This window comes from Mytilus californianus, unplaced genomic scaffold (assembly GCF_021869535.1).
Source record: "Mytilus californianus isolate M0D057914Y unplaced genomic scaffold, xbMytCali1.0.p SCAF_21, whole genome shotgun sequence".
NCBI classification, from domain to species: Eukaryota; Metazoa; Mollusca; class Bivalvia; order Mytilida; family Mytilidae; genus Mytilus; species Mytilus californianus.
Genome location: NW_026262670.1, coordinates 1,214,880 through 1,240,693, shown reverse-complemented (window position 1 = coordinate 1,240,693; position 25,814 = coordinate 1,214,880). Strand labels below are relative to the sequence as shown.

The 25,814-nt window shown below is 33.3% G+C and overlaps 1 protein-coding gene across 1 annotated transcript in view; it reads right to left on the bottom strand.

The window, feature by feature from the left end:
• Positions 1 to 25,814, bottom strand: part of LOC127731904 (zinc finger C2HC domain-containing protein 1A-like) — a 384,322-nt gene that overhangs the window by 345,621 nt on the left and 12,887 nt on the right. Inside the window, exons 2-6 of the mRNA XM_052240750.1 lie at positions 25,440 to 25,495; positions 21,489 to 21,611; positions 14,473 to 14,611; positions 13,487 to 13,638; positions 12,262 to 12,349 (exon numbers count right to left, since the gene is read on the bottom strand). Coding sequence (XP_052096710.1) covers positions 12,262 to 12,349; positions 13,487 to 13,638; positions 14,473 to 14,611; positions 21,489 to 21,611; positions 25,440 to 25,495 — 558 coding nt within the window. The remainder of the gene's footprint in view (positions 1 to 12,261; positions 12,350 to 13,486; positions 13,639 to 14,472; positions 14,612 to 21,488; positions 21,612 to 25,439; positions 25,496 to 25,814) is intronic.

Here is a 25,814-nt window from a genome sequence, read left to right as displayed (position 1 = left end):
TTTTATTTTGTCTATTGTTTGAGATAGTGTATTGACCTCTAGACGTCTTTCAATTATCTTTGGCATTGGGTGTTTTCTTATTGTTGTACATGTATATATCCACGTGGCATTTATTTATATGAATATGAAAGGAATATGACAAAGTAGATCGAAAGGATGAACTTCTTTCACCCAAATATTAATATGCATGTACATGTTCATGTAATTCTTACATGAAAGATGTTGATGGTCTTCTTGTAATTTTCTGATGTTTGACCTTTTAATTTTAAGCTGTAACATGCACAAGATTTAATGTCAATAGATAGTGACAACCACGACCAAAGGGGTTGACCAACTAATCCCCATGGATGAGATGTTGTAATTCTGATACATGTACAACAACACACCAAATATTATTGACTTACCATTACTGGTTTCTCCTCAAACTGAACTAATCAGATTCAGCATATAAACTAACCAATGATTTTTGGGGGCAGGCCTTTTATTAATAACAATGGAATGAGATATTCAAATGCTCCTTCAACCGCATTATAGTACACGTACATACCACGTATCATTGACTTCCCACAAGTGTTTCCTGTTAAACTAACCTACATGTACACAAACAGTAATGTGGTCATATTTCATAAGCGGAGGAAGCCGGAGAGAACGACCAACCATCGGTTGGAAGACTGACAATCCTAGTCAATAAAGATTATATTTTGAGTCAAAAAATTGTAATTAAAATCTTTAACAAATTGTTAACGTCATTGGCTATGTCAATAACAGCATACATTTTTTGTACCTTAGTTAAGCTTTGGAGACTTTATGTTGCAGCAAGACAAAAAAAAAATAGACAACTTTCGAGTTTGTTGCATTTCCCTCAAAAACTTTCGTTTTAGTGAACATCATTCGTGCATTTAGGGGCGTCGTCACTTACGTTCCTATGTTGAGCGATTGGTTGAAAAAAATATAATGCTATATTGCGAGAATTATTACCCTAATTAAATTCTTATAATTGATAATCAGCACTTCTGTCATTTAAGAAATGTTATTTAAAAGAACCTGTTGGAACAAACATTATTTCTAGTTCATCTTGGCGATAACGAAGAAACTTGATGAATTTAATAGTGCAGGGATACAGGCGGTCCCCTCTATCTAGTAAATGACGTCATAAAGGCGTGTATAATTGACGAAATTTTCCAGTGAAGGACATAACTCTAAAGTGGTCTATTGGGATACTGGGTTCCGCACCTACAATTGCAGCTATCAGTGTTAATGTGTAATGGTGACTGCCAAAAAATAAGTCCATTTATTAGTAAAAAGGGGGAATTTTTGTTTACAAATCCATTTTTTGTTAAATTCTAGATTATTATATATATAATTATTTGCAGATTCATTTAAGGCCAATAAAAAAAGGTGTGTTTCCTGTTGCATGCTCCCAAAAAATAAATTGTATAGTCATGACTATTTCAGTATCACTTACAATCAATTTTTGTTATAAATGTTTGTGAAAAGTTGTGAAAAGACAACCCCCCCCCGATTTTATTTCCATCAACCTTCAGACTTATCATGAAGTGCGGCAATGTAACCAACTGCGAGGTGAGGTTGTGTGAAATTTATTCAAATGGATATATATGCTGACTGAATGATTCTTTTCTTTAACCATCCAAGGCAATCAGATCAGTGGATTACCTGTAAAAATCAAAGCATCATCGATGTTGTGATCCAGCCATATTTATAGCTAGCCTAATATATTTTCTGACCATTCTTTTTTCAACAATTTTTTTTCTCTTCAAAAACCTTTCAAGACATCATAATTATTTGCATTTGTTCTGTTGATTGATAGTGATATAAGGACTGGAATGAGATCAAATGTATATAGTTCTGTTCAACAGTTTTATGGTAATTCAGTTGCAGTAGGTTGTTTAAAGTTTGCAGCATATATAACTTTGTACATCTTTTTCAGGTCTGCAATCGATATAAAAATCAGAATATGTGGTATGATTGCCAATGAGACAACTATCCACAGAAGTTCAAATGACAAAGCAATTATAGGCAACCATACAACTTTCAAAAATGATGAAAATCCTTGTCGGCTGTAAAAAGTCCCGATATGAAAAGTATGCAACAATTCAATTGAGAAAAGTAATGGCCTGATTCCCCCCCCCCCCCCCCCCCCCCCCCCCAAATGTGGGATATCCCTTTAATATTTTGCTGTTGTAGAAAAGGAAAAAAGAAAATGTAGCCTTTTTAACTTAATAAAGGGTGGGATTCATTATATTCGGAACAACTTTTCTAAAGGATGGATCCACTTATTTTCAATAAATAATAAAGATTGAAGTCCATCTGGGAACATTATATCTGTATTGTGTATATTCCAAATAGTGGACAAACCCGACATCAAATGTTGATACTGTTCTTCTTGAATGACTGTAGTTGTAGCTATATAGTAGAGATTTAATGAGTATAAACCTGACGTAAAATTATGTACTGTACAAGAAGAAACAAATAATATCACATTAAATCCTATCACATTACATCCAAAAACAATTTATATCACATTACAATAATCCAAATTCAATTATTGACGTCCATTAAATTACAATGTCACTGGAAGAAGTTCCCGCGCAAATGTTATGTGTTAAACGGGATAGACCAAAAAGAATTTTAGGTCTATGTTGTCATTCACATTCCGATCAATTTACACAGTTAAACAAATTATATATGTTAGTTTTATTTATATTGGTTTTGAATTTAGTTACTTTATCAGAAAAATGATTTATTTCTCGCAGAGTATAGATGGTTAAATTTGGTTTTATCATCCAATTTTTACATGAATTTTCAATAGGATCCTATTTTATGCTATATTCTAGCAAGGCGGTCATTTTCAGCCCAAACAAATATTTTTTTCACTTTTTTTTAGTTGCTCTTTCTAGATCGAATACCCAAATGTCTTGCCACAGAGAAAGTAACCTGTTGAAAATTATATTCTGCTTCACAAATATGAAATACATTTTCAAAAACTAATTTTTATTATGGTACTGATCTTTTGACTCCCATGATTAACAACCCTACAAATTACAATGCAAAAATTGCACTGATCTTAACACGAGTTAGTATAATATTCACAGCAGCTGTCTCAGGATGATTTTGTCATTTCTACCGGTCATCAATGGGGTCAACACAAATCTATAGAGTGGGAATGCTATTTTCCCCTTTTATTAACCTTGTACATTCATTGGAAAAAAATCGTTAAACTTCTGTAGTCAAAATGTTCATTAAATTTAAGTTCAATTTGAGTACAAATGTGATTTGTCAACCACTGGAATGTGGAAATGACAATATTTTCCTGATCTATAGCGTAAATAATCTCCTTTTATTATTACTAACATTGTTCAAGGCGGTATGAGAGCATAAACAAAATAGGATTTAATTTATTCATACTTTGCCAAAATGTAGAATACATGTATATTGTGAGACGTCAAAAAATATAATAAAAATGATAGGTCTGTCACCAACCTTGTTTTCTGGCTACAGGTTGTGAAAAAAATAACACATTTTGTATGGATTTCACAGAGAAAAAGCATTATTATGTGAAAAGAAGGTGAACTAAATGATAGAATTTTGAAATAAAATATGAGAAGATAGCTCTTAAAACTGCTTTCTGAATATCAAAAGAAAAATTGGGGTCACTGTACGTTTTAACATAATATAAAAAAAAAATCCAGAAGATTCCTTAATAAATTACAGCTTTAATACTAAAGTTTAACAAATTTTGAAATCAAGCAAAAATATTCTACTTTTGTAAAAATATGAGTGAAACTAACCTAAGATCACATCAATTTGTTAACTTAACTGAAAATTTGTATTAGTAAATTGCAATCCTGCATCAAAATTTGCTGACCTAATTAAAATTCTATACCTCTATGTTCTGCTATTTTACAATCCAAGATGGCAGAAGATACCACCTTAAAACATGATTTTATTTCTATTTAAGCTTAAAATCCCTCCAATTGTTAATTCAAAACCCAAACATGAATTACCTCCTTTGTTAACTCTACATTCCTAAACATGAATTACCTTGCTTTGTTAATGGTACTATCCCAAACATGAATTACCTTTCTTTGTTAATGGTACAATCCCAAACATAAACTACCCTTCTTTGTGAATGGTACAATCCCAAAAGTGAATTACCTTCATTTAATAATGGTACAATCCCAAACATTAATTACCTCCCTTTTTTTAAGGGTACATAAATAACATAAAAAATGTTAACTTTACAAACCTAACACGAAGTATCCCTTTGTTAACTTTAAGATACATGTATCAACCAGAATTAACTCCCCTTGTTAACCCAACATAAAGTATCTCTTTGTTAACTCCACACTACTAATTACCTCCCTTTGTTAAAAAAACAATACCAATTACCTCCCCTTTTGTTATTCAAAAGCATTTCCTTGACAGATTACCTCATCAATATTTGCATTTTCCTATAAGTTTAATTATAAATTATTTAAAAGGAAGAAAATACTATAAATAACCATACTAATATAATGAATTCATTGCCCGAAACCTCATTGTGCTAACTAATTTTCTTGCTTTGATTAGAATTTCACCACATTTCTAATGTTTAGAAATTAGTATTGAGTAGGTGAAACAGTTAAATGCTTCAGATGGTATTATAAAATTCCATTAAGTTTTTGTTTCACCTTCTTTGATAGACTAGTGAACAAAGGTAAAAACAAAAACAATTTCTCCCATCAATGTGTCTACTAATACTATGCTCAGCAAGGTGGTAAAATATAGATTCCACCACTGCAACAAGTGTGTTACTATATTTCTCCAATCAATGTGTCTACTAATACTATGCTCAGCAAGGTGGTAAAATATAGATTCCACCACTGCAACAAGTGTGTTACGATATTTCTCCACTCGAGACAGTTAAATTCTAATATTTAAAGCGCGAGGCTTGCCAAGCTTTTTAAATAATTAAAATTTAACTGTTGAGAGTGGAGAAATGTCGTAATACACGAGTTATAAGGTGAAATCTGTTTCTCTTATGATTTTTATCCTTCCATTTCAAAGATTTGCAGAAAGTTGTGTTCTTTATATGTGACGTTTTCAGGCATGGTCCCCTTCTTTCATGACGTCACAATAGGAAATTCAGAAGAAACCAAGAAAATTTGACGATATAATTAAATTTCGACCAATCATTTGCCAAGAACAGATATTTCACTAGTGAGGAGAACAATTTTTCCCAATCAGTTGGGAAATGTGAAAATAGTGAAAAAATAAGGGAAAAACAATTTAAACTCACATGCGACAGACTCCAGTGTTGTGATTGGTGGTTAATTCGTTTAGATATTATTTTTAGTTTGGTTGGCAACAGCGGCATTGCTGTCCATTCCAATCAAAAGATTTAAACCGTGAAAAACTGAAAACTTTAATGAAGAATTTCTCCCTGTGGTCCTCCAGGAGGTATGATATTTTCTTGTTAATTTAAATTTTAAATACAAAATTGAATTCATAACAGAAAATTGAGAAATTCAAAATTGAACTACCATATCATAAATATATATAACGTAACTCTCTCACAACAGGAAAAGAATCTCATTCTGTTTTATCCAAAAAAATTACAAATACAGAAAAAATATTACGTAATTACTCCAGTCCCTAGGCTATACAAAGCTGAATGATATATGAATGGTTAATCAACATACAATCAGCAATGTTATTGATGTGGTTCAAACTTATAAAACAAGTGTGTTACTGGTCTCCTCGTCACATCATGCATTACAACTGAAATCATTCAAGTGTTCACAAATTTTCTTGCAATTTGATTGAAAAAAAAAATATTGTTAGAACCATATTGTCTACATAGATACTTAATACTGACATAATATAACACATGCCAGCGCAAAGGGCATAACACAGCTTTCTTGTATCACAGACTTCAAGCATCAACATTTTTTGGTATATACCCCAATTATCCAATTCACATCTCCAGCGTTAAAAATTAATTATGTTAACATTTTTATCATGCAGAAGCAATATTAGATCACAATTTTTACCGTGTGAACAAATTCATCGAGAGGTTCTAAAAAACTTGGTCGAAAAGACACACGGTTGGCCCATGGTTTGTGTGGCTGTGGATCTATAGCTTGCTCCTCATGGATGTCCTAGTTTAATGACCATTTTAAATACTTTAAATTCTGATTCATTTAAACAGCATCAAAATATTTGAAAACTGACATTTTTAGCTTATAATTTATATTTTTATCTTCATATTTAAAAAAATAAGGCTGGTTTGAAATTGATGTTTTACCTACAGTTTATATATAATAAGAGACTCTACTGGTTTTCAGCTAATTGTTTACATTTCCAGATCTAAGTGATTGTTGTTTCTTGCCAATACAATGACTAAAATAATCACAATGTCATTGTTTCCATGACAAAAAAATACACTGAAAATTGTTTTTTCTAAGAACCTTTTCCCTTATATGTCAGGAAATAATCATACAAAACCCTCATATGTCAGGAAATAATTATACCAAACCCTCATATGTCAGGAAATAATTATATCGAACCCTCATATGTCAGGAAATCATTATAACAAACCCTCGTATGTCAGGAAATAATCATACCAAACCCTCGTATGTCTGGAAATCATTATACCAAACTCTCATATGTCAGGAAATCATTATACCAAACCCTCATATGTCAGGAAATCATTATACCAAATGATCATATGTCAAGAAATCATTATACCAAACTCTCATATGTCAGGAAATCATTATACCAAACCCTCGAATGTCAGGAAATCATTATACCAAACCCTCATATGTCAGGAAATCATTATACCAAACCCTCATATGTCAGGAAATCATTATACCAAACCCTCATATGTCAGGAAATCATTATACCAAACCCTCATGTCAGGAAATCATTATACCAAACCCTCATATGTCAGGAAATCATTATACCAAACCCTCATATGTCAGGAAATCATTATACCAAACCCTCATATGTCAGGAAATCATTATACCAAATTAACTCTTGCATGAATTAACATTCAATTACTAATGGTAAATCATATATTTTGTTTTATACTGTAATATAATAACTATTTCAGTTTGACCACAATGTTGCTGCTCATTTGATTCTGATAATTTGGTATAGTCTGTCTGAAACTTGATCTTACATGACTCAAACAAGGCTATTTTTGTTCAGTAAAGAGATGACAAATTATCTCCCTTTAAATTTGTTTTACAGAATTGGTTGTCGAAATTATCTCCCTTTGACACAGTTCTAATAATTTGGAGTTTCTAAGCTTAGCTCAGGGGAAAAGTAAAAAGTAAGTATATTATTATATTCAAACTATTCTTCTTAAGAACTACTCTTTTATGTTATGTTTGAAAAACAGAAACTTTGTTTTAAAAGATAATCTGATAGAACTATATAAATTTTCAAATGCAGATTGTCTGAACTAAATTCTAGAAAGAAAGGAATTGTGTGTAATTTTTCATCCACTAAAAAAAATGTTATAACTTAGCCATTGGTTGGTAATTCATTGTTAACTCACCAAATTACCCACAATGCATTAGATTATGAACCATTGAAATGTTGAGCACAGAAAACAAGTGCATTTCACTAAAAAAATTGTCCTGAAAACTTGTGTAAGGTAAAGTGATACAAACGAGAGTTTTCCTAATGTTAACTTGAGTGATTATCAAATCTTATATATGTAAATTAGATCATCAAAAATGATGTTGTTCCAGTAGAACGCCCTCTAGTGCTGGCGCCACCTCTACCGTAACCATTACTAGCACCAGGGGGCGTTCTTCCAACTCCTGCAAAAAGTAGAATTAAAAAAATAAATTAAAAAATCAGTAAGAATAAAGTCTTTATTCATTAACATGCAATTCACAGCGATAAATTAATTTCTTCCTCTGATCAGTACGTGAACTTGTTAAACTCATGTTTTTTTTAAAGATGATCGATCCATATTGTAAATATAGAAAAAGTAATGTTCAAATGAACAAATGCTTGACATAAAATCTTTATGATAAGTTACACATTTTTACATTTTAAGAATTTCAGTCATACCTTCAAATAATATTAAACTAGCATTAAAATTACACATTCTACAAAACAAGAATGCACAGGTTGTCATGTTAAACTACTACACCCACTCGTAAAACTATTACCCCCACTTGTAATTCAAAGTATTGGCAAACAGGAAGTAGCTGTCTGACTGATCAAAAAAGTGCTCATACTTTACAACTCATCACTGTCAAGCTTCTGAATAAATATGAAGTCATTATGTTCTGTACATATATACATATTACCAGAGTAGTTTGAAAAAGTGTATCATGCCAGAAAAAATATGACGAACAGACAGACAAGGTAAATGCAATATATCCCCACTCTAGAGTTGGAGAATAATTAATGGTATCTGCTATGTAAATTAGGGACTTATGACTAGATATCTGAGATTTGTTCTCAATTTTGAATCACAATAAAATGGAAAAACATGCTTACATACATTATATCACGAAAAACTATTTAAAATAGGTTGTGAAAAAAAAACATAACAGGCATAGCCATTTTGATTATCTTTCACATAAAAAAGCATTAAATAACGATTCTTTGTATTTTGAATCGTGATTATCATGATTACTCTAATGTTCTCGCAGATAGCTGACAGATGAGATGTGGCTGAGAAACATCTTAAGAGTTTGAAAGACCACTGATAATCTGTTTATCGCTATTTGCCTATGACATCTTTAAGATTTACATTACAGGAGAGTGCATGAATTAGAAAGTCGTCTACATGTTTTGTGTCTTCTGCCAAAATTCAGAAAATCATAATATATTTTACAATAGATGAGATAAATGGATAATTATAAAGGTAGGGTCGATAAGGCCCAAAATTGATAAGTGCTAACAAGTCATTCTATCAGTAGAGCTGGAGAAATGTGTAACAAAAATATTCCAAATCTATTCAACATATCGGAAATTCAAAGTATCGGCAAACAAGAAGTAGGTGTCCGACAAGTGCTCACACGTCATAATTCATCACTGTCAAGCTACTGGCTAATCATATATTTCATTAAGTTTTTCTAGATGAATGGAATATACATCAATGAGACAGCAACCCAATGACAAAAATAACATTAACACATCTAGAGGTCAACTTACAGTCTTCCCGATAGACATCTAGAGGTCAACTTACAGTCTTCCCGATAGACAGGTATCTATACAATTTGTTAAACTCTAAGTTCTGGGTCTATAAAAAGTTGCCAATAAATTAAACAAAAAATTACAATCAATTCGTATTTTTCATGATATTGCATGGACACAATGGACGAAAAATAACTATATGTATTTCACAAAAACATGCATAACTGAATCCTTATTTTGGTGACATTTTTATGGATGCAAGGTAAGCTCATCCTAACCAAAAAAGTAGAAAAAGATAAAAGATAGAAACAAGAAAAGAAAAAAACAATTGCCAAACATAAAGGAAGAAATGAGATCCTTCGTCAAAGATAAAAATAACAAAAAACTGTTGTCAATAATAAAAAGAAATAAAAATTATTATCAAGGAGTTTTATTAGTTACAGATTTATTGTGAATGTATTTAGGAAAAAGGTTCTACCAAAAACGTGCAATGTGCATATACAGATATATATATACCATAACTTATGCTTTAGATTAATAGATAGACCTATTATTGGGTTTAAGTTATATAGTAGCATGGTTTCATTTTAAAATTTAATGCATACTGTATGGTATTATAGACTAACTAAACCCATTTTGACAAGGAATTTTTTCCAATGGAATTCTTATATTTTTTATATATGACTGTGTAGATAAATCAACTCAAATCTGACTGATATATTCTTTCTTTCACTAAAAATTATAAATTGAATATCAAATGCAAATGGTATTTATAGAAACTAAACAACACAAAATAACCCTGATAAATGACATGTATAGGTCCTGACATATAGTTTTGAATTTTTAAAATATTTTGTTGACTTTTGAGTTAAAAAAAATTCTCGACATTGATTTCAAATACTGTTCTCTAAATTAACCTAGATTTCTAAAAAATATACAACTAAATAACACTAAAACTTTAATCTAGCTATAACGGCATGATTGAAACAAACAAATATGTTAGCTTAAAGCCATTGTTTTGCATATAAAATAATTCTTATAGGCAATTTTCCAATCACCTTAAAAAGTACATGTAAGTTTAAAAAAAAGTTAAAAAGCAGAAAAGCTTTATTGTAACTTCGGCCATGCATTAAAACTCAGATGTGAAATTTAAGTTTCCACTAATGTAATTTGGTAATGTCAATAGTAACTTAGCTTCTTAACGCCATTATCATTATGGGTTTAGCAGTATTACATGTTTACTATGAGGATAACAGGTCAGCTCATATACTTTTTTTTATAAATTTTTTTTATCAATAATTTTTTGAATAAATATTTTCATCACCTGCTTTTCTATTCTGAACTGGAGGCTCCAAGTAGCCTGTATCGCTCACCCATTAACTATGCAATGTATGCACAATATATTCATGTCAATTCATAAGGGGAATATGGTTTGGTCAAGATGTCAACGTATATTTGTTTTGCCTAGTTCCCCTGGGAACTTTCTAATAAACAATGTCATGATATCTGTTCCTTTTGGAACATATATTCTATACCCTTTATTCCTTAAGGAATAAATACTGTAATATTATGAGGGGGTAGACAGGGGGGTACCCTTCTCCCACCTCCCACTTTCAGAATCTTTTTTTTGTCTCCCACCTTCCCCCCACCCCCACCCCATACCACAATCATACCACATCTCCTTATTTTATAGAAAAACAGTTATTTTATGAACTTTCTAAGTCCAAATGCCAACTCATATGATTGATTGTTGCTTGTTTAATGTCCAGTGGCAAATTTGTCATGCATATTCAGGACGAATGATCAATTAATATGTAGGTAGGTTGACCAGGATGAAAGGCTGGTAATTTGGACTGCAACTGGAAAATGAGGTACAGAAATTTTGCTTTGACCCCTCAGAGAGTTGTTGCAATGGTTCTTTAATGTGCAGAGATCATAGCAAATCTGCAAAGAAGGCTGAAATGGAGATAACTTTCACTTAACGAAATTTTGTCAAAATGGTCATTATTAAGTAAAACGAGAAATTTTTGGGGAAAAATATATGTAACTTTTTATTTCACAACTGTAAGTGGAAAATTAAATAAATGTTTATGATGACAGTCATAAAAGTATCATATTTCTTGTTTAAACCATATGATCTATACTTAGTTTAACAGGATGCTTGGGGATTGGCAGGAAAATCAGGAATACATTTACAAGAAAACAATTGAAGGACGATTGTGTTCACATTTGAATTCAATTGCAAAATGGGTTTTAAAGGAAAAGACCATATAAAAAGTGTAATGAAGAATGTCAACAACAGACTGATATCTGCAAAAAAAAAGGGGGAAAAGGAGACGAAACTAATATTCATATAAAATTTTCTGAAGTTATTATTAGTCAGACGATGGATGCCAGGCGAAAGCAATAGCTCACAATGGCCCTGTGGACAGGTGAGCTAAAATGTAATTTAATTCTTCACTTAAACAATTTTGACAAACAGTTGCTACCAACAAAGGAAGTGATAGTAAATGTTTGTCCAAACACCCAAATTCAACAAAAATCAGAACAGATCAGTGCCGACCCGGTATGTCCTCTGTATTAGCAATCTAATGAAGGATAAAACACATCTCAGATACCTTGTCATAAGATAGAACACGATGAAGACTTGGTCGCTTGTTTGTCACTTTTTTTTGACAGAGGCTTTTTGGATTTTTGGCCTAGGGAAATAAATGGAATAATATTACAATTCTCTGCTCAGTTACTATCTTGACAGCTCAGTAAAGACATTTTATCCTCGAATTGACTTCCATTTATTTATTGATGAAAAAGAACTGAAATCAAATTGAGCAATGCATAACAAAAAAAACTGAAAATGGTCCTTTCTGCCATATTTTTTTGTTTGTTTCTTGTTTTGTTTAATAAAAAATAACCTAAAAGAAATATCACTTGCTTAGTTTCTTCCTTTAATTTTTATGTAAACAAATACTTCCTTCAAAAAAGTTTTGAGATGAAAATCACAATCAATATGATATAATTGTGATAATGTTCAAAGTACAAAGGACAGAAAGGTGGAATACTTGTGTACAGACCAATGAATTACCCACAATGCATTACCTGGTTGAGATGCTGGTGCCCTGCCATACCCTGGACTATCTCCTGCTCCTCCTGGGCTTGCTTTTGTCTTTGGCTTAGGTGCCTGATACTGTAAAATCCAAGTACTTTAAATTAATAAATTATACAATACAGTTGTTCAAATGAGAAATCCTTTGTATATAAACCAAATAATTAACTTGAAACTAATGTTTTGTGAGAATGCTTATGTAACATGTTATAAATAAAAATGATAAAATACATAATGTTAGATTTCTGTTAATTGTTTTTTACAGCTTGCTATGTGGTATTCTGCTCATTGTTAACGGTTGTACTGTGACCTATACTGTTAACATCTACGTCGTTTGGTCTCTGGCAGATAGTTGTTTCATTGGCAGTCATACTAAATCTCCTTATTTCATATAAAACTATAATTTAACTTAACTCAGTTAAGTGTCATTATTTTATCATAACTAGGTTACAAGCCATCATTTTATCTTTCTGTGTTACGAGCCACAATTTTATCTTACAAGTTACAAGTCATTATTTTATCTCACTGTGTTATGAACCTTCATTTTATTTTAGGTGTTATAACAATCCATCATTTTATCTTACCGTGTTACGAGCCATCATTTCATCTTATCGTGTTATGAGCCATCATTTCATCTTATCGTGTTATGAGCCATCATTTCATCTTATCGTGTTATGAGCCATCATTTCATCTTATCGTGTTATGAGCCATCATTTTATCTGTTATCTTACAATGCTACGAGCCATCATTTCATCTTACCGTACGTGTCTTACGAGCCATCATTTCATCTTATCATGTTACGAGCCATCATTTTATCTTTTATCTTACTGTGTTACAATCCATCATTTTTTCTTACCATGTTACAAGCTATCATTTATCTTACTGAGTTACAAGCCATGATGTTAGCTTACAGTGTTACAAGCCATCGTTTTATCTTGGGAGTAACGAGCCATCATTTTAGCTTACTGTGTTACGAGCCATCGTTTTAGCTTAACGTGTTACGAGCCATCATTTAAGCTTACTGAGTTACGAGTCATCATTTTAGCTTACTGTGTTATGAGCCATCATTTTAGCTTACTGTGTTATGAGCCATCATTTTAGCTTATGGTGTTACGAGCCATCATTTCAGCTTACCGTGTTACGAGCCATCATTTTAGCTTACCGAGTTACGAGCCATCATTTTAGCTTACTGTGTTACGAGCCATCATTTTAGCTTACCGTGTTACGAGCCATCATTTTAGCTTTAGCATTGGGATCACCCTTAGTTGCCCGGTTAGGTATCCTAGATTGTTGTTCCTTACAAAAGTTTATATGCCTCTCAGCAGCTTTTGCATTAAATCTTCTGGCACAGTAAGGACATTGCTCATAATCTGAAAATTAATAAATAAGAGTATTGTATCTAAATATTGGTGAGTATCAATTGGTGCTTTGATAGTCCTAAAGTTAGGTTACAGCTAAAGCTTCACATAATCTAAAATGTTAAACCAATTTATTTTTTTGGTCAAATATAAGAATTCTGTTATGAATTAAAGTTAATTTTGTTAGAACATTTTAGTCTGAATAATTAGAACAGATGTCAAAGCCAACTGCCTATTAAAAGCAGTTTGAGTTTCTACCATTTTTTTTTAAGAATATTTCAAATTTAGCATTTATAATGTGTTACACCCAGACTTGACAATAATTCATACAGAAAGGTGAAGGAGGGGTAAGGGATCTCTCTCTCTTAGGCCTGAGTGACATCCTTGACATATCTAGGTTAATAGGAGGAGGTGTAAGAGGGGTAGGGAATCTCCTCTCTGAGACCTGAGTGACATCCTGACTTACCTTGGTTTATAGAGGGAGGGGAGGATGGGTAGGGGATCTCCTCTCTTTAAGGCCTATGATTCATCCCCGACTTACCTGGGTTAATTGAGGGAGGGGGAGGAGGGGGTAGGGTAACTCCTCTCTTTAAGGCCTGTGAGACATCCCTGACTTACCTTGGTTTATAGAGGGAGGGGAGGAGGGGTAGGGTAACTCCTCTCTTTAAGGCCTGTGAGACATCCCCGACTTACCTTGGTTTATAGAGGGAGGGGAGGAGGGGGTAGGGTAACTCCTCTCTTTAAGGCATGCGAGTCATCCCTGACTTCCCCGGGTTAATAGAGGGAGGGTGAGGACGGGGTAGGGTAACTCCTCTCTTTAAGGCCTGTGAGACATCCCTGACTTACCTGGGTTAATGGAAGGAGGGGGAGGAGGAGGTAGGGGATCTCCTCTTTCTAAAGCCTGTGTTACACCCCTAGCTGCTCTCACAGTATTGATAAAGTCTTGATGCTGCAATCTCCAGTTGGATTTTGGAGGTTTTACAACCTGGAAAGAGAGAGATTATATATATCTAAATAATCTGTATATTATTGCATATTTACATCCCCAATCCCTTCCAAAGTATAAATATGAATGAATAATAGTTTGACAAAATTTGAGAAAAAGGTCTAACTACATGTTTTAATATAAGAACCATGGAAACAGGACAAGACAGGTATGCATGTACACATAGAAACAGGTATAGTTGATCTTTTAGTCATAGAAAATGAAAAACTGAGCTAAGAACTAACAGTTATGTTGATCATTGAACCATGAAAGGAGATCAAGTTCAAGGGTCATAATATGTCAGATGACCATGTCCACTTTACAACCTTTCTATATAGCTAAATCTCATATGAATTAAGTTGAAGTCGATTGGACAGGACATAGTATTCCACTTATCTAAACTACATGTATTACTCATAGTAGAAAAAAAAGACCTAAGTGCTTAAATTAAATGCTCATTAAAGTTATAAGTCATTAAACAATGAAAATGAGGTCATGATTGACTGCCTTATGCTAGATGGAAACTTTAAACCATTAGCCAACATGTTTTTACAAAATATGGCAGGTCTAGGATGTCTAGGTTCTGAAATATTAACCTTCCATGCTGTTGCTGCTACAGGTGATAACTGATAACATACATAAATTGTCAGACATTCTGCTAAAATTGTCTCAGGCAAGACAAAAATGAATAAACCAATAAAACCATTGTGAAATACTGTGATTGATTGATTGATTGTTGATGTTTAACATCACTTCCAGTACTATTGTCTATATCGTGGTGGTAAGGATTGATTGATTGTTGATGTTTAACACCACTTCCAGTACTATTGTCTTTTTCGTGGTGGTGAGGATTGACTGATTGATTGTTGGTGTTTAACACCACTTTCAGTACTATTGTCTATATCGTGGTGGTAAGGATTGATTGATTGTTGATGTTTAACACCACTTCCAGTACTATTGTCTATATCGTGATGGTAAGGATTGATTGTTGGTGTTTAACACCACTTTCAGTTCTATTGTCTATATCGTGGTGGTGAGGATTGATTGATTGATTGTTGGTGTTTAACACCACTTCCAGTACTATTGTCTAAATCGTGGTGGTAAGGATTGATTGTTGGTGTTTAACACCACTCTCAGTACTATTGTCTATATCGTGGTGGTAAGGATTGATTGATTGTTGGTGTTTAACACCACTTCCAGTACTATTGTCTATATCTTGGTGGTAAGTTTTGATTGGTGGAGGACGCTGGAGTGCCTGGAGAGAACCACAATCTTTGACAGGAAAACTGGCCATTCTAGTCAATTAAGATTGGATTGAACGTACCTGCTACCTGCAGGATTCAAACTCACAACATAAGTGTTGACAAAGATACTGTATTACAGTAGATGAACTACTAAGACCATTCTGCCACTGAGGCCCCTGTGAAGTACTATGAGTAAGATCATACTGCGATGTCCTATCATAATTCACAGTTTCGTGACTATTTAATTATTTTCAGCAGTTCAATTTGCATAAACATTTCAACTCTTTGAAAGTATGCATTGCACACACGTTGTCTAACAAGCTTAATTGATTGTGGAATGAATGAGTTTTATCATCATTCATTAATTGCACAACTTTTTTTGTGATTATCCTTTGATATAACTGCTGGTGGAATATCCGTCCCCGTGGGTATCATCAGCACAGAAGTCAATACTTCGGTACTGACAAAACCTTTCAAAAATTATTAAATTATAAAGAAACTAAAGCAACTAGGGTTTCAACTCTGTCAGTCAAAATTGGATGGATTTAGCTATTATTTTTAGTTCCATTTTGGTCATATAGCTCTTCAACTGTTTCAGTTCTTATTCATTCTTGGCTTTTAAATATTCGGCTTTGAGCGTTCCTGATGAAGATAAATCCAGAAAAGTGTTTCAGATGCATGACATCTATAACGTGTTGTTTTCATTTTTTAATGCCCTAAATATCAAGGTCAAAGAAAAAAAAAAGTAATCCTATTTTGGATAAATAAATTAATAAGCATTATTTTTGTTTCTCAGTAAATAACAGAAATCAGCTAGTGGAAAACCAATGCATTGGTAAATTTATCAATTCTGTCATCTAAAAAATGATTTGGGAAATTACACTTAATAGCTATTAATGTAATATAATAAAATTTAATCAATGATCCTTGTCTGTGCAAAAATCATGACATCTGTGCTAAACTGAATGAACAATAAAACTTGTGATATTAATAGCTCAAATAAACTGCATAATTAGGATGACATTTAAGGAATTACTGTAATATTTTTTCTGTCTATAAAGAAATAACATCAAAAATGTGGTGCACACTGAATAACCCGTGTAGATTATAATTTAATTCTAAATTCTATTTTTAGGAGTAAATTTTGAAAAAAACGTTAGTGACGTCACGTGACATGACAAAATTATGTCTATGAGCTGATAGACAAAACACTTTCAGCCGATCAGAAGATGTGCCACATCCAAAATTAAATTATTAAGATAAATTAATGAATTGTCTCTATTTTTCAAGAAACTATAATTCCCCATTTCAGAATCTAAGAGTTATTGGTAATTTCGTTGCTTGTAACACCAAAAATCAAAATGATGGTACACCATAGGTAAAATATCCATAGTTTAGGACGTTAAAAATCAACCACATAAATTTGGACTATGCTTTTGAAAAAATTACCCAGAATGCATCAGTTTGTGAAAAAGTGCTTTGACATGCAACAAAATGAGAATAATTCTTATTCACAAATCAAAAATATAAATAGACCCCAGTATAAATTAAATCATACAGTCAAAATATCTTTACTATTGATTATGTTTGTTGATAGTGATGCCAACTGACCATACATGTAGATGCCCAACTGACCATACATGTAGATGCCAACTGACCATACATGTAGATGCCCAACTGACCATACATGTAGATGCCAAACTGACCACACATGTAGATGCCCAACTGACCATACATGTAGATGCCCAACTGACCATACATGTAGATGCCCAACTGACCATGTATGTAGATGCCCAACTGACCATGCATGTACATGTAGATGCCCAACTGCCCATGCATGTAGATGCCCAGCTGCCCATGCTTGTAGATGCCCAACTGATCATGCATGTAGATACCAAACTGACCATGCCATGTAGTCTGGTAGATGCCAAACTGACCATGCATGTAGATGCCCAACTGACCATGCCATGTAGATGCCTAACTGACCATGCCATGTAGATGCCCAACTGACCATGCATGTATATGTCCAACTGACCATGCATGTAGATGCCAAACTGACCATATATGTAGATGCCAAACTGACCATACATGTAGATGCCCAACTGACCATACATGTAGATGCCCAACTGACCATGCCATGTAGATGCCCAACTGACCATGCATGTAGATGCCCAACTGACCATGCATGTAGATGCCCAACTGACCATAACTTCTACAATACATGTAGATGCCCAACTGACCATAACTTCTACAATACATGTAGATGCCCAACTGACTATAACTTCTACAATACATGTAGATGCCCAACTGACCATAACTTCTACAATACATGTAGATGCCCAACTGACCATAACTTCTACAATACATGTAGATGCCCAACTGACCATGCATGTTAGATGCACAACTGATTACCATGATTTCCTTTTGTTACTTAGTCTTAAGAGATTAAAATCAGGATAAGACAAAAATGTCCGGCTGGCTCAAATATTTTTTTGGAAGCCCTGATAGTTATACACAGTTCCTTGACTGACTAACAATATATAGGGATGCTGACTACATATATTACACACATTTAAAACTTATCCTTACAATATGTCACCCAACTTTCTTTATACTTTGTCATGTATTAAAATATTGGCCCACCAACATCTTATCTTTTTTAAATACTTTCAAAACATAAACATTTTATATCTTAAAGACATCCCTGACGAATATTTTTTTAGTTTCAAATTAAATATTTGACACAGCATAGGTTTCTGACACAGAATGAATGTGGTCTAAGAACTTAAAAGTTTTTAATTTACCTAATCAAACCATATGATTATTATTTGCTTTTATATATAAATCAGAAATAACAAATTTAAAAAATTTTAAAGAAAAAAAAGGAAACAAAAATCACCCCCCAATTTTTTGAACCCCCTTATGATTCATCACCCCCAAACTCAATCCCAGCCTTCCCTTTGTGGTATGGTACCTTGCAGTACAATTTCAGAGAGATCCATACACTTGAACACAAGTTATTGTCTGGAAACTAGAAAAAAATTCTTGTTTTTTGGCCCCTTTCGGCCCCAAATTCCTAAACGTTTAGGGCAATTACCCCCAAACTCAAACCCAGCTTTCCCTTTGTGATATGGAACCTTGTAGTACAATTCCATAAAGATCCATACACTTACACACAAGTTATTGTCCTGAAACTAGAAAAATGATTGTTTTTTTCCACTTTTTGGCCCCTAATTTCTAAAATTTTGAGGCAATTACCCCCAAAATCAATCCCAGCCTTCCCTTTGTGGTATGGTACCTTGCAGACAAAGATATGACACCATTAATTTATAATTCTTCTACAATGTTACAATTCTAACAAGAGAAATACATAATATAATTGTCTGTTGTTTAAACTTTTCAGAACTTGATATTCATTTTTATCTTCTTACAACAAAAACTTAATTTGACATATAAGTCTGACAATATTATGACATAAAGATTCCTTTCAATTCACTATGAACCAAAGACATGACTTGCATCCCAGTGACAAGTATTTTGAATTTAACATCAGCAGCTTTTACCAACTTAGGGTGACATCTGCAGTCTTTTTCTACTTTTACCTGGACTGTTCTTGACTGTTATTTACAAGTTGCATTCTTGAGGTTTGCTTTTTGAGACTGTTAAGAACAGTTCTGTGTGTGAATCCATGCATTAAGAAAACTGTAAACCAACTAATGTTCGTGAATTTTATTCCCCTTTCTAGGTGACTTTGTGGCAAATATTTTCTTGATTTTCCAACTTTGTTCGTGTATCAATTTAAATCAATTTATTATTTAAAGTGGTTTGAATAAATTGCTAGGGAAATAACTGTTGGTTGATTTATTTTCATGGTTATCTATTTCTGTGGATTGAAGAAAAATTGTAATTTGGTGGATATTTGATTTTGTGGTGTTGCCAAAGTCTGCCATACTTACTCATAGATAATTTGTACTACTTTGAACATTTAAATTTGTGGTAAGGCCGTAAGCCTTTACACATGAGATCCATATAAATCTGACAAAAAAATACTGAATCCAAAGAAGTTGGTTTGCAGTAATCCTTTTAAGTCCAGGTAAACACCGAACAAGAGAAAAGAACACCAAACTTTTATTGAGTAACCAACAGTGGAATATAATCCAGGGATAAGTTTTTGTAATGGACTGTTCTTTTAAAAACAATTTCGACTGCTGTTCTGTGGCAGGAAACATCTGCCAGTGTAACGACAGTCATATTTGGTTCATAGTGAAATATACTACTGATTCTTAAGATGCATGATTTACAACAATGATGGGTACACCTAACAGCCATACTTTTATAGTCTCAATCCTATCGATGATGATATTCATTTACTCCTAAATTGTACAAATACAAGTCAAGTCAATTAAATAAATCTTTTGCTTTTCACTTTTTTTTCTCGTTAATCTAAAACCTGCATTTTCAGTCTCATTTTTGTTTAGAAAAATTAGGTACAAGTCACAAATTAGACTTGCCTATTCCAATTCAGTTTTATGATATATTTTCTGGTCAAAGAGAAAAAAAAATCTCATCTTTTATACATAACTTTGATCGAGAAGCTTAAGATTTATTTATTTGGCCAATTACATGTAGTAATAATTGTATTTTCAAGACTAGTCAACACAAACCAGTGATTTTAATGCTGCAAATTTAGTTGTATGACGATGTGTAATAGAGTCATATTACAGATATTTGCAACTGTAAAATCAAGGACATATGTTGTCAATTATTCAAATACAATATGATTTTTCAATCTTAATTTCAAAAGGTAAATTTTGTCAGTATAATTTCTAAATTAGCATGATAATCCTGTGCTACTGAGCATGTAATTTTATTAACTTTTAAATAGCCCTTATCCAGAAATGGTGTCTGTGAAGGATAAAATCGACATTTCTCCATAAAATACTAAAAAATCACTGCATAAGAATTTCATATGACTAGAAAAGTGAAATAAGATTTTGAGTTTGAGATTGACTGTTTAATGCTTTGTTTGGTTTTATACTTGCCTCCTGCTTGGCCTGTAATTGGTCGATAAGTTAGTTATAACATTTATGAAAGAATATATGTAAATAATAACAAATCTTGGTTCAGATTAATCAGGTAGACCTAGGATAAGGGACATAACCTCTACATATCTCTTGTACGTTTGTGTAAACTATCTTTATAATAGTTTTTTAAGCTTCCAAGCAATGCAGAATATAAAAATTTTGTTTCACAAAAATGCTTAAAAAGCAATAAAGAAACTGCTTACAGGTATGATAAACACATTTTTTGATTTGAACACTTATCTCCCTTTACTTAAGTCTACATATCTGCTTTCTTTTTTGAAGAATTATGCACTCACCTGGTAGTCCTTCAGCTGATTCAAACTTTTGTGACTATACAATTACAATTATAATTGTCTACTTTTTGTTGAGTTTGTGTGTGTAATTTACGATATAATGTTGATAAAAAAACGTCCTGTGTGTTTTTGAACCACAAGTAAGGATCCTCACTATTTTTAAGGTTTTATGTGTAATTGTTTTTTATGATTAACATTGAAAATCAGCACTCGGTGTGCAACTGAATCAAATGTTTTCTCCAACGAGGAGGCTTACCTTTTTCTGAGACTGTTTTATCTGTTTATAGCTGACTTCTGTACCCTCAGCTCTTTGTTTGGCTGAATCAAATACTTTAGGCTTTTTTGCTGCAGTCTTTCTACAAATAGGTTCATGCTTGGCCTAAAATGAAAAATAAAACATAAAAAAAAACATTTGAACTGTTCTGTAAATTTAGAAATCATTTTTACATTTGCTGTTTTCATCAGTTTAAATTAATGATGCCACCAGCTTTGAATGACATTTTGTATATACTAAGCTTATAAATGTAATTGTTTTCATCAAAGGCATGAATGATATATTATGTTCTGGAAAGGAATAACTGATTTTACAATAGTTTCAGTCAACATGAATTCTACATCAATTTACAATGGTGGTCATGAGAAGGTCCAGCACTGAGTACGCATGATCAAATAACTAATTTGCCCAGATTAAATAACTAATCTGCCCAGATCAAATAACTAATTTGCCCAGATCAAATAACTAATTTGCCCAGATCAAATAACTAATTTGCCCAGATTAAACAACTAATTTGCCCAGATCAAATAACTAATTTGCCCAGATTAAATATGTCTGTTCCATTAGTTAGGAAGCTTTGTTTTGTAGTTCATTAGAAAAAGGGGACATAATCTTAAACATGTATATGAATAGTAAGGCCAAACATAAAAATATAAGAGTTTACTGTCACATGCTGAAAAACTAGAGGCTCTCAAGAGCCTGTGTCGCTCACCTGATTCTACTTTGGTTTTGGAAATCATGTAAAAATACATTAAAATCATAACAGATACCCTAATAATGAGTGAGGCCAAATTTGGTTTAATATTGGTCCTGTAATTTAATAAAAAATCCTGGTGGCCATTTTGAACAGTAAATCGGCAACAAAGTAGCAACACTTAATCAGCACCTCATAAGAAACATTTATGCCATGTTTTGGTTTCATTCCATTCAGTGCACCTCTAGAAGAAGCATTTGTATGTAATTCCCATAGGGTCTTATGTTAAAGGAAGTCCCCCCATTGGCGGCCATCATGGATGAAGGATCAGCTTCAAAGTAACAAAACTTAGTCAGCACCTCATAAGGAACATTCATGCCATGTTTGGTTTCAATCCATTCAGTATGTGGTTCTCTAAAAGAAGACATTTGTATGTATTGTCCATAGGGTCCTTTGTTAAACATTGTCCCCATCTGGCAGCCATCATGGATGAAGGATCAGCTTCAAAGTAACAACACTTGGTCAGCACCTCAAAAGGAACATTCATGCCATGTTTGGTTTCATTCCATTCAATGGTTCTCTTAAAGAAAACATTTGTACGTATTTCTCATAGGGTCCTATGTTAAACTAAGTCCTCCGCTGGCGGCCATCTTAGATTATTGATCGGCTTCATAGTAACAACACTAGGTCAGCACCTCATAAGGAACATTCATGCCATGTTTGGTTTCATTGCATTCAGTGGTTCTCTAAAAGAAGACATTTGTATGTATTTCCCATAGGGTCCTATGTTAAACTAAGTCCCCCGCTGGCTGCCATCTTGGATGATGGATCAGCTACAAAGTAACAACACTTGGTCAGCACCTCATAAGGAACATTTTTGCCATGTTTGGTTTCATTCCATTCAGTGGTTCTCTAAAAGGAGACGTTTGTATGTATTTCCCATAGGGTCCTATGTTAAACTAAGTCCCCCGCTGGCGGCCATCTTGGATTATAGATCGGCTTTAATGTAACAACACTCTGTCAGCACCTCATAAGGAACATTCATGCCATGTTTGGTTTCATTCCATTCAGTGGTTCTCTAAAAGAAGACATTTGTATGTATTTCTCATAGGGTCCCATGTTAAACTAAGTCCCCTGCAGGCGGCCATCTTGGATTATGGATTGGCTTCAAAGTAACAACACTCGGTCAGCACCTCATAAGAAACATTCATGCCATGTTTGGTTTCATTCCATTCAGTGGTTCTCTAAAAGAAGACATTTGTATGTATTTCCCATAGGGTCCAATGTTAACTAAGTCCCCTGCTGGCGGCCATCTTGGATTTTGGATCAGCTTCATAGTAACAAGACTTGGTCAGCACCTCATAAGGAACATTCATGCTATGTTTGGTTTCATTCCATTCAGTGGTTCTCTAAAAGAAGACATTTGTATGTATTTCCCATAGGGTCCTATGTTAAACTAAGTACCCCGCTGGCGGCCATCTTGGATTATGAATCGGCTTCAAAGTAATAACACTCGGTCAGCACCTCATAAGGAACATTCATACCATGTTTGGTTTCATTCCATTCAGTGGTTCTCTAAAAGAAGACATTTGTATGTATTTCCCTTAGGGTCCTATGTTAAACTAAGTCCCCCGCTGGCGGCCATCTTGGATTATGGATCGGCTTCAAAGTAACAACACTCGGTCAGCACCTCAAAAGAAACATTCATGCCATGTTTGGTTTTATTCCATTCAGTGGTTATCTAAAAGAAGACATTTGTATGTATTTCCCATAGGGTCCTATGTTAAGGATGTTCGCTCCTCATGTTTTTGATATTTTGCCAGATATTCGGAATCCTCTGGTTTTATCCATGTAGTTCCATTAAAAAATTTCTCCCGCTAACCTCAACTTTTCTTTTCATAATTTTATTTTATATAGTTTAAAAAGCCATATTTGAAAATGCTATAAAATCCTAGTTACTTTTTCATAATTTTCGAAAGAAAAAGGGTGCCAATGTAAAATGTATGAAAAATCTAGAGAGAATTATTTCCCGCCAAATTTTCAATGGCTTATATCTCGAAAACAAGCACACGGACCCTTCATTTTTTTCTGCTTTTTTAGTTCCTTTATTTATATACTATCAATTTATAACAGTCTTTTAAAAAGCTTGTTATTTTGAAACAGAGTAGCGAACATCCTTAAACTAAGTCCCCCGCTGGCGGCCATCTTGGATGATGGATCCGCTACAAAGTAACAACACTTGGTTAGCACCTCATAAGGAACATTCATGCCATGTTTGGTTTCATTCCATTCAGTGGTTCTCTAGAAGAAGTTTAAAATGTAAAAAGTTAACGCCGACGACGGACGCCAAGTGATGAGAAAAGCTCACTTGGCCCTTCGGGCCAGGTGAGGTAAAAATAGGGTTGGTAGGTCGAATTTTTTTTTACAGGGGGGGGGGGGGGGAGTTCAAATGTAGTTTCTTGACACAATTAGCTACATATAGAGAAACAGAAGACACTGTTATGGTGCACAGCGACAAAATGCTGGCAGTGCTGGCACTGGAGGCCTCCATTGTTGTTTTAATAATACGGTAAATATCGGTACCAGTGACAGAAAAGGTGGAAATTTCCAGAATTTCGGAAAATTGCCAATATAAAAAAGGGTTGTGGCGATAAAATGAGGGTCGACCGGGTGACTGTATTTTTTTAATTTTGTCCTTAGAATATTCGTTTTACAGGAAGTTAATGAGTGATGGATGTCAAAATAAATCACAGGTAAACCATACTCACATGATACTGCAGATTCATATATTTTCATGGGTACTACCAATTTCCATGGGTTGAGACAAAAATGTATTTTTGTGGATATTTGATTTTGTGGTTTTGCCGAAGTCTGCAATCAAGCCAATAGAAAATTTGTTCTTCATTGAAAATTCAATTTTTTGGTTCAAATTTACACCTGAAATCCATGAAAATTGAAATCTCACGAATAGTAGCTTGATACCAAATTTCAGGTAGCTTTGTTTCTCAGAAAAATGTGATGAAAATTTCACTGGATGGATAGACTAAAGGCCATATACATGTATTGATGGAGAAACAGACAGACATAAAGCAGTATACTCCCCTTGTTTGGATCTGGGATTTACATGTAATTATCCATTCATCTGATCTACTTTCTCTCTAAATTTTTTTGTCGATTTTTTATACCAAACAATGCCTAGGTGATATTCTCTTTTATTTTCTGTTTGTATGTATAATTACCAATGATTCTGGAACAAACTGTCTACCACAAATTCTGCAGGGTTTTCTCACTCCAACTGTGAAAAAAAATTACATGATTAATAAAAAAATACAAATATTAAAAGACAATTTTTACTGTCTGCTACCGCTACATACATTGTATTCTGCATAGCATCATCCACCCAACTGTGAAAATACTTGGAATTAAATCAAAATACAAAAAGTACAATTCAAACTGTCTACCACAAACTCTATATGGTTTCCTCACTCATACTGTGATTTTCTTACTTTTCTAGATCTGTTAATGCAAAACACAAACCAGCTGATATAAACAAGTATAATACCTATATCCTTATACAATGTATTTTGTCTACCACAACTTCAGCATGTTTGATT